Genomic DNA, 15882 nt, shown 5'->3' on the forward strand with positions numbered 1-15882 from the left:
TTGTGTAGATCAAGACAATGTGTGAGGAATTTTAAATTCCTGCCAGGAAGATGACTTTCTCACTCCTCCCCTTCCCCCAAATTTCCCCTAACTAATGTATGACTTTGAGCAAGTCACTTCCCTCTCTGGGTCTCAATGTTCTCAACAGCAAAATGTGGGTGTTTTATAATATTAGATGATTTCAAAGGCCCCTCCCAGCTTGAAGCTTTCAAGATAGTTCTGTGATCCTAGGGCATTTTGATGCAGTCAACCCTTCTGTGAATGCTAACTGATGCTTACATGGTTCTTCCAGGACTGCTTTGTCTGACTGGTAAGGGCACATCTGTAAACAGCAGCCCTTAACACACTGTAACATGGTAAAGCCTTAAGAATGAAACATGCATCTTTATGATCTTTTTTTCATTTGATCAGCACAAAGGTGCACTTTAGCTGTGCCTGAATCAGCACAAAGTGACCAGATCTAACCATGCCCCCTACTACAGTCTTTCAGAGGCACTGATGAAAAAGCAGAGCTCCTCCAAGTCACACACACACACACACACACAGGATGGGTAGGCACTATCCCTGGGTGGAGCAAAAGGAAATGGGCTTTGGAGTCAGGCCAGACTGAATGATCCCAGATCTTCCACTACCTAGGAGAACTTAATTAAGGCAAGTTAATCTTTCTGAGCCTCACTTTCCCATCGGTAAAATGGTTATAAATAGGTTTTCCTGACAGTGTTGTATGGGTTAAGTTAGAAGTAGTGAGGGGTCCTGAGCAGGATCGTGGGATTGGTGGGGATCTCTCCCCTTCCTGAGTGAGACAGACCGCAGCTTCAAGTCCACTTCCACCAGTGTCGTTGGTCTGCCCACTGGTAGCCTCTCTGAGCCTGTTTCCACAATCAGGTCGGGACACCACCACTCATCCTAACTCCAGGGATTGCTGGTGCTTGGCTCTTAACTAGCAAACCGTCACTTCTTTGGCTTCAACCTCACCCCGGGCCCATGCTAATCTAGCTTCCATGCCTGGCTCAGAGCAGTGGTATAAATGGAAACGCCTTCTCCCGTCGAGTCCTTTGAAAACTCAACTTAAAAAGCCCATGCCCACCCCAAAGCTTTCCTAAGCCAATGCCCTAGCCTCAGCATGACCTAACTGCTCACCACCAGAATCTTGCCTTGCCATGGGGTATCTTCAGAGTAGCTTCCCTGAGCAAGTTCCTTGGGCTGGCATTTGCTCCCTGTCCTGGGTAAGTCTGTACCCCCTACAGCCAGAAACTGTGGCTTTTTCACCTCTAGATTTCTCATGGGAAGGGCTGACACAGTGTGGGCTCAGCAAATGTTAAGAGGCTCCACTTTCACCTTTTGGAAAGAGCACTCTGGGAAGCCAGTGCTGGGGGCAAGACTAGGGTCCAGGGTAGGGGTAGGGACAGGGGTATTCCACTGGAAGTAATAGAGGATGGTGTAAAAACATGACGTTGGAGTCAAATGATCTGGATTCAAACCTTAGCTCTACCACTTGCCAACAAAGGATCTGGGGAAGCCATTATACCTCTAACTTGAGTTGTTCCCATATGTAAGATGAGGATAACAATATCTACTTAGCACAGCACGTGGCACATACTGAGTACTTTTTATGTTCCAGATGCTGTTCTAAATGCCTTAATTAATTTAATCCCTCTACAACTCTAGGAGGTAGGTATTATTCTCATTTTATAGGCACTGTAAATGAGGAAAATGAAGCTCAGACAAATGAAATAATTTCCTCAAGTTCACAGAGCAAGTGAGATGTTCAATAAACAGCAGCAATGACTGTTCTCAGGCAGCAGTACATGGGACACAATCTCTGAGACCCCAAGGAATGACTAACTCCAGGCTTTCTGTTTCTGGACTAGCTCCAATCTTGTTCCCTCAACTGCAGCAAATGACACAGACCAATCGGTGTTGTAAATAGAGTTAACATAATATATTTATTTTAAGTGCCATTCATGCATATCACTTCTGGCAGCAACAATCCTAATGACACTTGGGATATTTCTTTACAGCACTGAACAGTTACAAAGAATGGGTGCCGTTCATCATAGAGGCAAAATATGAAATCGTGCAATAGCAAAACTGTAGAAACATTAAAACACTGACTGTCCAACAGCAGTACAGAGAGCAGACTGTGTTTGCACAAAAAGCCAATGCATTTTCATCACATATATACAATATAGATATGTACACATCACCCTCTGAATGAACAATATCAAAATACTCTATTCCATTTGAAATAATCCCCAGATTGATTCCCTCCCACTTCAAAGGACATCTGAGAGACATGTATTTACAAGAACATACATGAATACATTTACATTTCAAAAACTGCCACAAATGCCAGTCGGATTATTCTCCTGGACAGAGTACCCCCATTTGATGATATGCATTTAAGATTCTTTTCCCCAAAAGTCTTCAGTCAATTTAAGCCCAGGACAGAACTTGCCCTGCATTTACAACTACCAACTGAGATGGCCACTAGAGGGATGCTCTGCACCTCACTAGGGAGCCTTGTCTGGCCGGAGCCCGTGAGAAAGCCTGTCCTGGGCTCCCTGGCCACATGAATCACCAGTGTGGGATGGGTCTGGATGGAGGCTCTGCCTCCAGGGCCATTCATGGTAAGTTTAAATTCTCACAAAAATATTGATCACTGCAAATCAGTAAATGACTGCCAAATGGGAAATTAGCTTCACACAATTTGTAACATCTTCATCAGCGGTTTCTACTTGAATCACTCAGTATAAGCTACTGCATTCTAATACCCAAATTGTTTAAAGTGCACACTGCTACCCACACAATTTATAGTCTCAAAACAGCTATTTTGGTATCTAGAGAACTGTGATTTGAGCAGACTACTGAGAATCACCCCCTTTTTTCCGAGCTTTTACTCTGCAGGCTGCTATCTCATCTTGATTGGCTGGCTGCCTTTCCAGAATCCTCTGATTTTTACTGATCCAAGGGGCTGGAACTGAGTTTCCTTTTTCATGCCAAGCAGGATCCAAACAACAGGAATATAAAGCCTTTCCCTTCTCCCCAACCTCACCAGCCTTTACCATGGCTGGCTTCCCAGTGATTCATTCAAGGCAACACTCCACTAGAAAAAATACCCAAAGACGTTCGCAAACACTCTCACATACACACACAGAGAAACAAAGGTGTTTGTTTAGTTCAAGTAGAGATGACTCAACCACAGAAATCAGTAAGGGTAATTAAAGTGACTTAATAAGCATGGCTGATGGAGACTAGAGATGCTAAAAAGCAACCAGCGAGCAGTTAGTACTCCTTGATTTGATGGAACATCGTTTTGCCATTAGAACTGAAAAATTCTGCTTTTTTTTTTCTGGTTTAAAGAACCAATTCAAAATCTATTCATTAAAAAAAGAAATCTCATTTCTCTTAGTTTCATTGCAAAACTAAGACAATCAATCCATGCAAAGTAACTGTGAAATAAAACAAAACAAAAAACAAACAACTAATAAAAACCCCTAAGAGGCAGGCTGCATTTCAAAGAAAGGAACCAAACGTCATGCATACACAGACACACAGGACAACAGAAACAGCAGGCCACTCAACAGTAACTGCACTGAAGACTGAGGCAAATAAAATCCATGTGTGGCTCTACCCTCCTTTCAGTGCTTCCTAAATGGAAAGAGAATGAGGGGGAAACTTGCTATACAAACACTGCCCTGCTGTTCTGTTGCCCAAATGAACTCTGATTCAAATTCCAGAAAATCCTACTTAGCAAATAAGTCTCAATTAGCAGGAATGCAAAGATAGAGAATATACTCACATGGCAGGAGTAATGATAAAGAGAATGACACAATCTCTCTCTGATTGTCTTGTCTGTAAACTCTTATCAAGAAAAATAATTCTGTGCTTTCAGACACTGCATTTCTCCTTAATGAACCCAAGAGGAGTTGAGCATTCACAGAAGATAGCAATAAATATTAAAATAACACTTTTGAATAATAAATACATAAGTGAATGTGGAGACACTGATTTGTTTCAAAAGCCAAGGAGTGCCCAGCTTCTAATCAAACACATTTAGAACTGGCATACGATGCAGACTTAGAAAAACAGATGCTGACACGGTGCAACATGAACTCTAGAATCCCCCAGGCATCAAAAAAACATTCGGTCAGTCCTTCATGCTGCTCAGGAACAACATGCCCCTTTGGACTGTTTGGAGAGTATCAAACTCCGGGTTCTCTGGCTTACTGAGTAGAACTCAATACTCACATTTCCGAAAAAGATTAAATAAGGGGAACTGGGCTTTGAAAAAATCTATTTCCTTTCAGTTGCCTACATCAGTTAAAAGCATCCTGCCAAAAATAGCCTAACAAGGAATAAAAACTCACAGTAACTTCCTTTTCAAGACATAATAATCCAATTAGAAAAAATTGAAGCCTTTCAATAATTTTTGTACATGTATTTACACATATGCATCTATAAACTGCTTGCAGCAAAATAGGCTCTGCCTGAAAAATCAGTCTGGCACTTGTGGTCAACATCAAACCGACACAAATATGCAAAAGCCGTTCAAATCACACAACAATTAGGAGCTACATAGGGCAGCTGGCAGGGAGACAAACATGTAGTACTTGTCTGGGTCAGATAAAAGCAGTAAGTTATCCAGCTAAAATCTTTCTGATTGTCTTCAAAAAAAATTTCGATAACATTGGTAAAATGATTAGAAACTTTGTTTTCTCAACTGGATACTCTCAAACCTTTCCCTTCACTGCACAGAAAGGTAACGCTTGGGTCTGTCTGGTGCCTTGAGAAACAAGCTCTACACAATTGAATCCCAATCAAAGTCATCCTGGATGTCATCTGGAGGCAGAGAGCGCCGCATCTGGAAGGCTTGGGAAGGCATCATGTGCTGCTGGTTCATGGCTCCGTGATGGCCTGGAAGGAAGGAGGCAATGTCAGCAGTGACTTGGGAGAGGATAAAGGAAGAAAGAAACACACATCTACTGAACACTTCCTATGTGCGCCAGGAACTCAGTGCATATGCTCTCACTTACCCACCCAGAAGCCTCTACAAGGTGGCTCTTATGATCCTCATCTTACAGGTATTCTACACCCCACCCCTCTGAAACAGGGAGTTCACCCCCTCCTGAGGCAGCCTCCTTCCCTGTCGGGACAGCTAAAGCCTTTTTCAATATTAAACTCCGAGTACCAACCCCAACACACCACACCCCAAACTACCTGCAATTGTTGTTCCTGGAGTGCTGAGTGCCTGCGGGATGTGAGGATAACCAGGGGGAGGCATCACTGAAGGAGCGAGATTTTGCCTGGAGTCTATGTACAAATTTCCTAATCAGATCGAGAAGACAGAAGGAAAACATAGTACCATAAGTAAAGCAAATCAAACATAAAAATCTTAATAGAATTGTTACCTAAAACTAAATTAAGCCAGTAAAGTGAGGAAGAAAAGGGAAGGAAAAATCACTCCTTTTAGATGCTAAAACTCTGCCAAAGGTGGTGCTGGATTTTCAAACATGGTGCCAGGCTGGGTGTGAGTACACTGGTACTAATTCTGGCACTGCCTCTAACTCTCTGGAAGCTCGTAGGTAAGTTATGTCTGTTGTTGTTACATACCTCATTATAGTTCAAGAGCATTTTCATATCCCATTACTTCATCTGAGTCTCCCCCTAGACCCACAGTGAAGGCAAGACAGGGATTACCCCCATTTTATGGATGAGGCAACAGAGGCTCAGAAGGCTGAGAAGACTTGCCCAAAGACACATCAGTTTGACAGGGCGTAGGGCTAGAATTCAGTTCTCCTAACTCACGGGCTCTTTCCAGTAATGGTTGTCTCTATTGCCCTGATTTTCTCATCCTTAAAGCAGACCTAAGTGTGCCCTAGCTGATTAACAAAGTGACTGGAGGCACAAAGTGACAGGAAAGATTTGCATAAAGTGAAAGAGCTATATCAAAGGTGATTAAAAACATATTATTTAGAAGATGTGTAGATGGGAAACATAGATCTCATTTAAACAGCATTTCAGAAGGTTCTTAAGTTAATATGCTTTCACTGACAGCAGCCATCAAGTATAATAACTCCAGAATGTCAATTACATTGCATCCTAATGCAAAATAGAAAGGGAGGGGAGGAAAAATCATGCAACCTTCCACAACAACTCCTGGGGAAGAACCACCATAACACTGGTTTATATTATATGAAACATCCAGAATTCTGGAAAGGCTATTTCCCTAAGGTATTCTAATGTTTCACACAAACTATAATTGCATTCTAGGAATGCTGTAATCAAACTAGAAAACAGCAATCATTTTCCCAGAAGAAATTAGAAAGGGAAGAAAAATCTTCGTTTTATATTCATGGTAGGGCACACTGTATTTGGCTGCTCACAAGTTTCCACCTGCCACTGGAAAGTCAGACTGTCTCCTCCTTTAAGGTAAGAATTACTAAGCCAAAAAAAGAGAAATGAAAAAAAAATATATAAAAACAGATTAATCTCCAATAAAAATTAGGTTTTGTCTTATGACTTGAGTTGTTAAGGATAAGTAGGAAAGAGAGCTAAGATTTTGCAGGATGGAGGCTGGGAAGTCATTGGTAAGTGAATGACCATATTACTCAGAGGAGGGCAGCCCCTCTAGCCGAATGCAGCCTTTAAAAGGTACATCAGCCACGAATATGAAGGCTGATCACATTTTTTCTCCTGCAAAAATATACTAGAGCTGTAACTTAGTATAATTTTATTAGTATAACTTTTCTCTTCTTTTCTTCCTAAATCTTCAGTATGGTAAATTGGTCAGAGAGATCACTTCTGATTTTAAACTTTACTATAAAAAGGCATGTTATCTTGGGAGGCAGTGGCTGGAAGTCAGAACTCTTGGGTTCTGTTCCTGGTTCTTTCTCATTTTCTCTCGTCTCATTTCCTCACCTACTGGATTAGACCGCGAGCCACAGCTACTGAGCCCACGTGCCAAAACTACTGAAGCCCATGCGCCCAGAGCCTGTGCTCCGCAACAAGAGAAGCCACCAAAATGAGAAACCCACGCACTGCAACGAAGAGTAGCCCCCACTCACTGCAACTAGAAAAAGCCAGTGTGCAGCAACAAAGATCCAATGCAGCCAAAAATTTTTTTTTTTAATTTTAATTAAAAAACAAAACCAAAAACAAAAACCCTGAATGTTTGTGAATAGACATCAGCAGGCATGAGGTGATAGATACTTAACACCAGAGCTGATCACACAAAGTGCTGACAAAGGTCAACATGGCTTGGCAGGCCAGGGCTCATTAAAGTTCTTTTGACTCAGAAGGAAAAGACTAAAGGGGAAGGAAATTGGGAGACAAATAAACACTGAGGGAAAACTATAGGTCTTCTGCATCTGCCAGGCTATGAATGGAGTAGCACTGAGAATCAAGAAGGAGTTGGGGGGACCCTAGAGGGAAAGGAAGTGCTGGCAATAAAAGGGAAAGATGGCAGAAAAAATCAAGAGAATCATAAAAACCAGAACCAAATAATCAAGGTCAAGGATCAAGTAGAGATGACCACAGAAGTCTACTAACAAAGGGCTTTAGGGAAATAACCCAGGATCTCAGCCTAGAGAGAATCTAGAAGAGATGTCTGGCCACTCTGACAGAGGACAGCAGCAGATGGAAAGTGCTTTTTCCATGACCAAGAGTACCCAGTTCCAAAATCAAAAGGTACTTTTGGACCTTTCTTAGAAATTTAGGCCACAAAATTGAAGAAAGTCTTGTTTCACCATACAGCTTTGAAATTGCAGAAAGGACAGCTACTGGCTAGCATGTACAATGGCCTTCTGAAATGGCCTTCTCTTAAGACTGACCCACATCTTCTTCTACCTGTCTTTCCTAGAATTCCCTGATCTGAAGGCAACAATCTGAGCAACACAGGGGCTCACCCCCAAACACACATGCATATTGATGTACATATAAACTACTCAAATTCACTTAGTACTTTTAAGGTTGACTGAAATGGTTTAAGGTGATTTGGAAAAGAGAATGTGGCAGCACTTAGAAGGGACAATTTTGGTTGAACAGGGAAAGAAAGGAAGAGAGGAGAACCAAGAGACAATGGACAAAGTATGGCACACCTGGTCTAGGACTTCAAGCAAGCTAGAAAAGTAAGTGATGTGTCCTGAAAGGGACAAATTACAGGCTTAGAACCTATCAGAGGACCAAAGATAAGCTGTCCACGTAGAAGAATAGATTAAAAAGATGGAATGGAAGAAGACAAATAAGTAAAAATACATGCCAAATCATAAAGATCTTGATACTTAAACATGAAGATAGGGAGAATTCTGGGAAGATGGTGGAACAAGAATCTAGATAAAATTGCATGGGTAAAATCTAACATAACTAGTTTGCAACTCTGGACTCTCTATAGAAGGTTCACAACTTGCAGAAGAAGGCTTGGTTGGCAAATTGCAGTTAATTTTGGTGAATTTCAGCTCTTAGCACAGATATAGCTATGTATCCCCTCACTCCTACCCCCATGGCAAGCAGCTGGAACAGCTTATACAAACCCTACAGGAGCCAGTGTAGGAAAAAGGGTACTGTCCACCAAATACTGGGGGTCTGTGCTCTGAGCACTGATTGTTGCTTCTGATTACAGAGGTGCAGACAAAAAGGAGGGTGGCCATTATTGCTGCATCTCCCCCCAACACTGCAAGCTCCTCTCCTCTGGCTGAACTGATTTCCAGGAGATTTAAAGGGCTGCTGTCCCCTTTCCCCTCTTTCTTTTCTTTTTTCCCCTCTGGGAGCCAGACATTAAAGACTAGGATACTGAAAAACAACTGCATATCCAGGGAAAGTTAGAAAGTGACCACCCATGCCAAAAGAAAAAGCACAGGCTCAGAGAAAACCTGAAAAGATCTTAAGTTTAAACCTTAAGTTGATCCTCAGCACAAGGATAGCCTGTAACAATCAAAAAAACAAAACCAGTAACAAAATCCTGCAAACCCTTGGGAAGAGGAAGAATCTGATTTCCACAGGTATCACATTAACAGATTCAAGTGTATATGGTTTTCAACAACAACAACAAAAAAATCACAAGGCATAAAAATAAACAGGAAAGTATGGCCCATTCAAAGCAAAAACAAATCCACAGAAACTGTCCTTGAAAAAAATCCTAAAGGCAGATCTACTACACAAAGATTTTAAAACAGCTTTACAGATGTTCAAAGACTAAAGGAAGATGTGGAGAAAATTAAGAAAGCAATGCATGAACACAATGAAATATCAACAAAGAGACAGAAAACATAAAAAGAAACCAAAAAGAAATTCTGGAACTGAAAATTACAATAACTGAAATTAAAAATTCACTTAAGGGACTCAAAGAAGAGCAGGCAGAAGAAAGAATCAGCAAATGTGAAGATAGGATAGGACAATGGAAATTATCCAGGCTGATTAACAGAAAGAAAAAAGACTGAAGAAAAGCAAACAGCGCCTAAGGGACCTATGAGACACTATCAAGCAGACCAATTATGCATTGCGGGAGTCCTAGGAGAAGAGAGAGAAGAGGGGGCCGAAAGAATATCTGAACAAATGAGAGCTGAAAACTTCCCAAATTTGATGAAAGACAGGAATATAAACATCCAAGAAGCTCAGCGAACTCCAGGTAAGATGAAGTCAATGGGACCCACACCAAGACACATTATAATCACATTTTCAAAGATATAGAGAGAATCCTGAAAGCAGCAAGAGAGAAGTGACTTGTCACATATAAGGGATCCTCAATAAGATTATAAGCAGACTTCTCATCAGAAATTTTACAGGCCAGAGGTAGTGGGCCAATCTATTCAAAGTGCTAAAAGGAAAGTGTCAACAAAGAATCCTATACCTGGTAAAAGTGTCCTTTCAAGAGTGAGGGAGAAATTAAAACATTCCCAGATAAATAAAAGCTAAGAGAGTTTGTTACTGTTAGACCTGCCCTGGAAGATAATGCTCAAGAGAGTCCTGCAGAAAGAAATGAAAGGACACTACACAGTAACACAAAGCCATATGAAAAAAGTAAAGAGCTCAATGAAGGTAAATACATGGGCAATTATAGAGATAGCATTATCATAACAATGATTTTTAACTCCACTTTTTGTTCTATACATGATTTAAGAGGCTAAAATGTTTTCTAAAAACTATTAGTATAAAAGCTCATATTATTGTAACTTTGGCTTTTAACTTCACATATTGTTTTCTACATGATTTAAGAGATTAATGAATTTGAAATAATTATTAGTCTATGTTTTGGGCCACACAATGTAGAAAAATGTAATTTTGAGACATCAACAACCAAAAGAGGTGGAGGTGGAGCCGAAAAGGAGCAGAGTTATGTTATAGAAGTTACATTGGTATAAATTCAAATTAGAGTGTTGTAACTTTAGGATGTTAAATGCAATCCCCAAGGTAACCACAAAGAGCTACAGAATATACACAAGAAGAAAGGAGAAAGGAATTTAAACATTTCACTACAAAAAATCAACTAAACACAAAAGAAGACAGTAATGCAGGAAATAAGGGACAAAAAAGCTACAAGGCATAGCAAAGAAATAGCAAAACACAGAAGTCACTGCTTACCAGTAATTCTTTTAAATATAAATGGATTAAACCCTCCAATCAAAAGACAGAATTGGCAGAATGGATAAGAACACATGATCCAACCATATGCTGACTATAGAAGACTCACGTGAGATCCAAAGACACAAACAGATTGAAAGTGAAAGGATGAAAAAAGATATTCCATGCAAATAGTAACCAAAGGAGAACAGGGATTGTTGTACTAATATGAGACGAAATAGACTTTAAATCAAAAAATGTTACAAGAGATGTCTTGTGAAGTCTTACTTCTTGTAAAGAAGGACATTATATATCAACAAAAGGTGCAATACAGCAAGAAGACAGAACAATTACAAACATTTATGCACCTAATAACATACTGCAAAGCATACGAAGCAAAAACTGACAGAACTGAAAGGAGAAATAAACAGCTCTACAATTACAGTTGGAGACTTAAAGACCCATTATCTCAATAATGGATAGAATAACCAGACAGAAAGATAAGCAAACAGAGGATTTAACACAATAAATCAACCTGATCTAAACAGGCATATATAGAACATTCTACCCAACAACAACAGCATACACATTCTTCTCAAGTGCACATGGGACATTTTCCAGAACAGACCATATGTTAGGCTACAAATCAAGTCTCAATAGATTTTAAATGATAGGTACCATACAAAGTATCTTCTCTGACCACAGCAGGATGAAGATAGAAATCAAAAACAGAAGTAAAAATGGAAATTATCAGATTTGTGGAAATTAAACAACACACACTTAACCAATGGATTAAAGCAGAAATTACAAGGGGAATAAGAACATACTTAGAGATGAAGGAAAACAAAAATACAACATACCAAAGCTTACACGAAACAGCAAAAGCAGTGTTAAGGGGGAAATTTATAGCTATAAAGACTTACATTAAAAAACAGACCTAAAAAAGAAGAAGAAACAAAACCCAAAGCTAACAGAAAGGAAGAAATAATGAAGATTAGAGCAGAGATAAACAAAATAGAGAACAGAAAAACATTAGAGAAAAATCTTTAACACCAAAAGTTGGTTATTTGAAAAAAAATCAACAAAGGTGACAAACCTTTAAACTAAATGGACTAAGAAAAAAACGACTCAAATTACTAAAATGAGAATTGAAAGTGGTGACATTACTATTGATTCTACAGAAATAAAAAGGATAAGAGAGTTCTCTGAACAACTGTAAACCAACAAACTGGACAACTTAGATGAAACAGACAAATTCCTAGAAACACAATATCAACACAGACTGAATCATGAAGAAAGACAAAATCTGAGTAGACCTATAACGAGTAAGAAGACTGAATACTTAATCAAAAATTTCCTGTACAAAGAAAATCTCTGGATCTGATGGCTTCACAGGTGAATTCTACCAAACACTTAAAGAAGAACTAAAACTACAGACCAATATCCCTTATGAACCTTGATGCAAAAATTCTCAAGACAACAGCAAAATGAATTCAATAACATAATAGAAGGATTATGCACACCATGCATGACCAAGTGAGATTTATTCCTGGAATACAAGAACAGTTCAACATATGAAAACTGACCAGTGTAATATACCACATTAATAGAATGAAGGGGGCAAAAACCCACATGATCATCTCAACTGACACAGAAAAAGTATTTGACAAAAGTCAACACCTTTCATGATAAAAACACTCAACAAATTAGGAGTAGAAGGAAACTACTTCAACATAACAAAAGCCACGTATGAAAAATCCCATAGTGAACATCATATTCAGTGGTGAAAGACTGAAAGCTTTTCCTCTAAGATCAGGAACAAAGCAAAGATGTCCATTTTCACCACTTCTATTCAACATAGTACTGGAAGTTCTAGGCAGAGCAATTAGGCAAGAAAGAGAAATAAAATGCATTCAAACTAAAAAGGGAGAAGTAAATTTATCTCTGTTCACAGATATAATCTCATACATAAAAATCCCTAAAGGCTACACACAGAAAAACTGTTAGAATAAATGAATTCAGCAAAGTAGTAGGATACAAAGTCAACATGCAAAATTCAGTCACATTTCTATATACAAACAATGAACAATCTGAAAAGGAAATTACAAAAACAATTCCATTTTTCAATGAGATCAAAAAGAATAAACTACTGAGGAATACATTAATTACAGAGATGAAAAACTTGTACAATGAAAACTAAAAAACATTGCTGAAGGAATTAAAGAAGACGTAAATAAATAGAAATGCATCTCATGTTCATGGACTGCAAGACAATATCGTTAAGATGTCAAAGCAATCTACAGATTCAATGTAATCCATATCAAAAATCTCAATGACTTTTTTGGCAGAAATAGAAAATCCCATCCTAAAATTCATATGGAAGCTCATGGGACTGTGAATAGCCAAAACTATCCTGAAAAAGAACAGCAAAGCTGGAAGACTCACACTTACTGATTTCAAAACTTACTACAAAGCTACTACAGTCAGACAGTGTACTGGCGTAAGACCAATGGAACAGAATAGAGAACCCAGCAATACACACATATATAGTCAAAATGATTTTTGACAAGGTGTCAACACCATTCAATGGGGAAAAGACAGTCTTTCAAGAAATGGTAATAGGAAAATTGGATATCCACGCACAAAAGAAATTGGACCCTTATATAACACCATATACAAAAATTCACTCAAAATGGGTCAGACTTACATGTAAGACCTAAAACTTTAAAACTCTTAGAAGAAAACAGAGGGCAAGAGCTTCATGACATTGAATTCCATAATGATTTCTTGGATACTATACCAAAGGCATACACAATAAAAGAAGAAAAAAAAAAGACACTAACAACACAGTAAAAAAGAAAACAAAAGAATGGGAGAAAATATTTACAAATCATATATCTGGTAAGGAGTTAATACCCAGAAATATAGAGAATTCCTAAAACTCAGCAGCAACAAAAACCCAATCAAGAAATGGGCAAAGGACATTTCTCAAAGAAGATATAAAAACTGCCAATAAGAAGATGAAAAGATGCTCAACATCATTAACCATCAGTGAATGCAAATCAAAACTACAATGAGATTCCACTGGAATAGCTACTATTCAAAAATAAGAAAAGAAAATAACAAATGTTGGTGAGGATATAGAGAAAATGGAACCCTTATGACTGTTAGTGGAAATGTAAAATGGTACAGCTGCTGCAAAAAACAGTATGATGGTTCCTCAAAAAATGAAACATAGAATTGCCGTAAGATCTAGCAATTCCACTTCTGAGTATATACCCAAAATAACTGAAAGCAGGGTCTTGAAAAGATCTGTACACTCATGCTCACAGCAACATTATTCACAATAGCTGAAACATGGCAGCAACCCAAGTGTTCATTAACAGATGAATGGTTAAGCAAAATGTGGTATATATTATATATACAATAGCCTTAAAAATAGCCTTATACATACATTCAGCCTTAAAAATGAAGAAAATTCTAACATATGCTACAATATGGATGAACCTTGAAGACATTATGCTAAGTGACAGCCACAAAGAGACACACACTGTATGATTCCACTTATATGAGGTACTTAGAATAGTTAAAACTCAAGACACAAAAAGTAGAATGTTGGTTGCCACGGGCTGGGGAAGGGATGAAATGGGTGGAGAGGTCTTGTTGAATAAGTACAGAGTATCTGCTTTACAAAAATGAAAAGAGTTATGGAGATGGATGGTGTTGATAGTTGCACAACATTATGACATTATGAATGTATTTAAATACCACTGAACTGCACACTTAAGGATGATTGGGACAGTGAATTTTATGTTATGTGTATTTTACCACAATAAAAATAAATTTTTTGAAATTTATTTTAACAGGAACCAAAAAAGAAGTGACAAAAGGAGAGAGAGAGAGAGAGAGAGAGAAGCTTAAGAGTTATTAAAAAAAAGAGTTTAGTGGCTTAGTATCTGGCACATAGAGGGCATTCAATAAATTCAGTTAATACTAAGTACCTCCTATATATGCCAGGCATTGAATGAGGCTCTTCTATGAATATGATTTATGAAATGAATAAGTCACCAAAATCACACAACCACTGAGACTTTCAAGTTAGGTAAGCTATTCAAGTGGAAGAAGCAAAGATGGAAGATTTCTTTTGTATCAAAAGAAGATTTCACAAATGAAGATTTCACAAAAAGGACTAGGGATCTTGAGAACTTAGAAAGACCAATTATGTGAAATAATTTAGGATAATGACTGAAGGAAGCCACTCAGGATAGAAAAGAGAGCTTTTTAGCATCAACTCTAAAAACAAGACAATGTACAGAAAAGAAGTCAACATGGAGATAAAGGCATCAAGAAATTAAAATGAAGAGAGAAAGAACTTGGATATTAAACACAGAATGTAAACTTGAGAAAATTGTAGGCTCTGCAATCAGAGTAAACGAGATGGCTACAAGGGTAAAAAATAAAGGAAGAAAGTGAGATGAAAAAATACAAAGCACAAATTTTGAGTCCAGAGCAAAACATAAATGAGACTACCGTTATGTATACTCTTCATATACACTCTGAACTTTAAATTTTTTTTTAACATTCTTAGAAGATATATAAAGATGTGTTGATTTTCATTGCAAGTCTATACAAATTTAAATTGGTAACATCTCATAACTATGTTCTTATTAAAATTAAAATGTACATATCTTTAAGACATTTAATTCTTGTTTGGTAACTTGAAAGGTTAAAGTTCACAAAGGAAAGTCAATTATAAACAATAAAATAATCATGTAAATCATGACAGAAAAACATAGCCTCTTTTATCTCAATTTTTCTAAGATATATCTTAAAAAAATTACTTGATTTCATTCATTTCTTAGAAATAAAAAGATATAAATGCATCACTGCTATCATTAATGACATATCAAGTTGCCCCAGACAGTTACTGAATTTCATATGAATGAGAAAAAGAGAAAATCAAGAAGATAATTAAATCCATACCTGTTCCAATGTGTTGGGAAGGTTTTGTTGGATGCATGGCACCATGACAGACATTCTGCTGAACATTACTCTGTGAGTGGATAAGGCCAGTTTGTGTAAAGAACTGATTAAGAGAAGAACAGAGATCAGCAAATTGAACCTGATCTAAAGACCAGTTCTTGAGATCTGCCTGTCTCATACTCTCCATCAAACCTATGAGGAAAGCATTAGAAATACAGTTAGCATGGTTCTGCAAACACTGCAAAGAAAACAGCACTTCTTTTTTCCAGCCCTCAAAATTTCCACTGGTAATCTTCTGCCCATGCAATGAAGAATGACATTTTAAAAATTATTCAAAGTCTG

General features: G+C 38.1%; 1 protein-coding gene across 4 annotated transcripts in view; it reads right to left on the reverse strand.

Moving 5' to 3' along the window:
- Nucleotides 1-1927: 1927 nt before the first annotated feature.
- Nucleotides 1928-15882, reverse strand: part of FOXJ3 (forkhead box J3) — a 126175-nt gene continuing 112220 nt past the window's right edge. For all 4 annotated transcript variants that reach the window (XM_059920001.1, XM_059919994.1, XM_059919997.1 and 1 more), the window contains 3 exons: nt 15541-15732; nt 5221-5328; nt 1928-4917 (listed from right to left, as the gene is read on the reverse strand). In XM_059920001.1, coding sequence (XP_059775984.1) covers nt 4802-4917; nt 5221-5328; nt 15541-15732 — 416 coding nt within the window. In that variant the 3' untranslated portion in view covers nt 1928-4801. The remainder of the gene's footprint in view (nt 4918-5220; nt 5329-15540; nt 15733-15882) is intronic.

Source organism: Balaenoptera ricei, chromosome 1 (genome assembly GCF_028023285.1).
Source record: "Balaenoptera ricei isolate mBalRic1 chromosome 1, mBalRic1.hap2, whole genome shotgun sequence".
Lineage (NCBI taxonomy): Eukaryota > Metazoa > Chordata > Mammalia > Artiodactyla > Balaenopteridae > Balaenoptera > Balaenoptera ricei.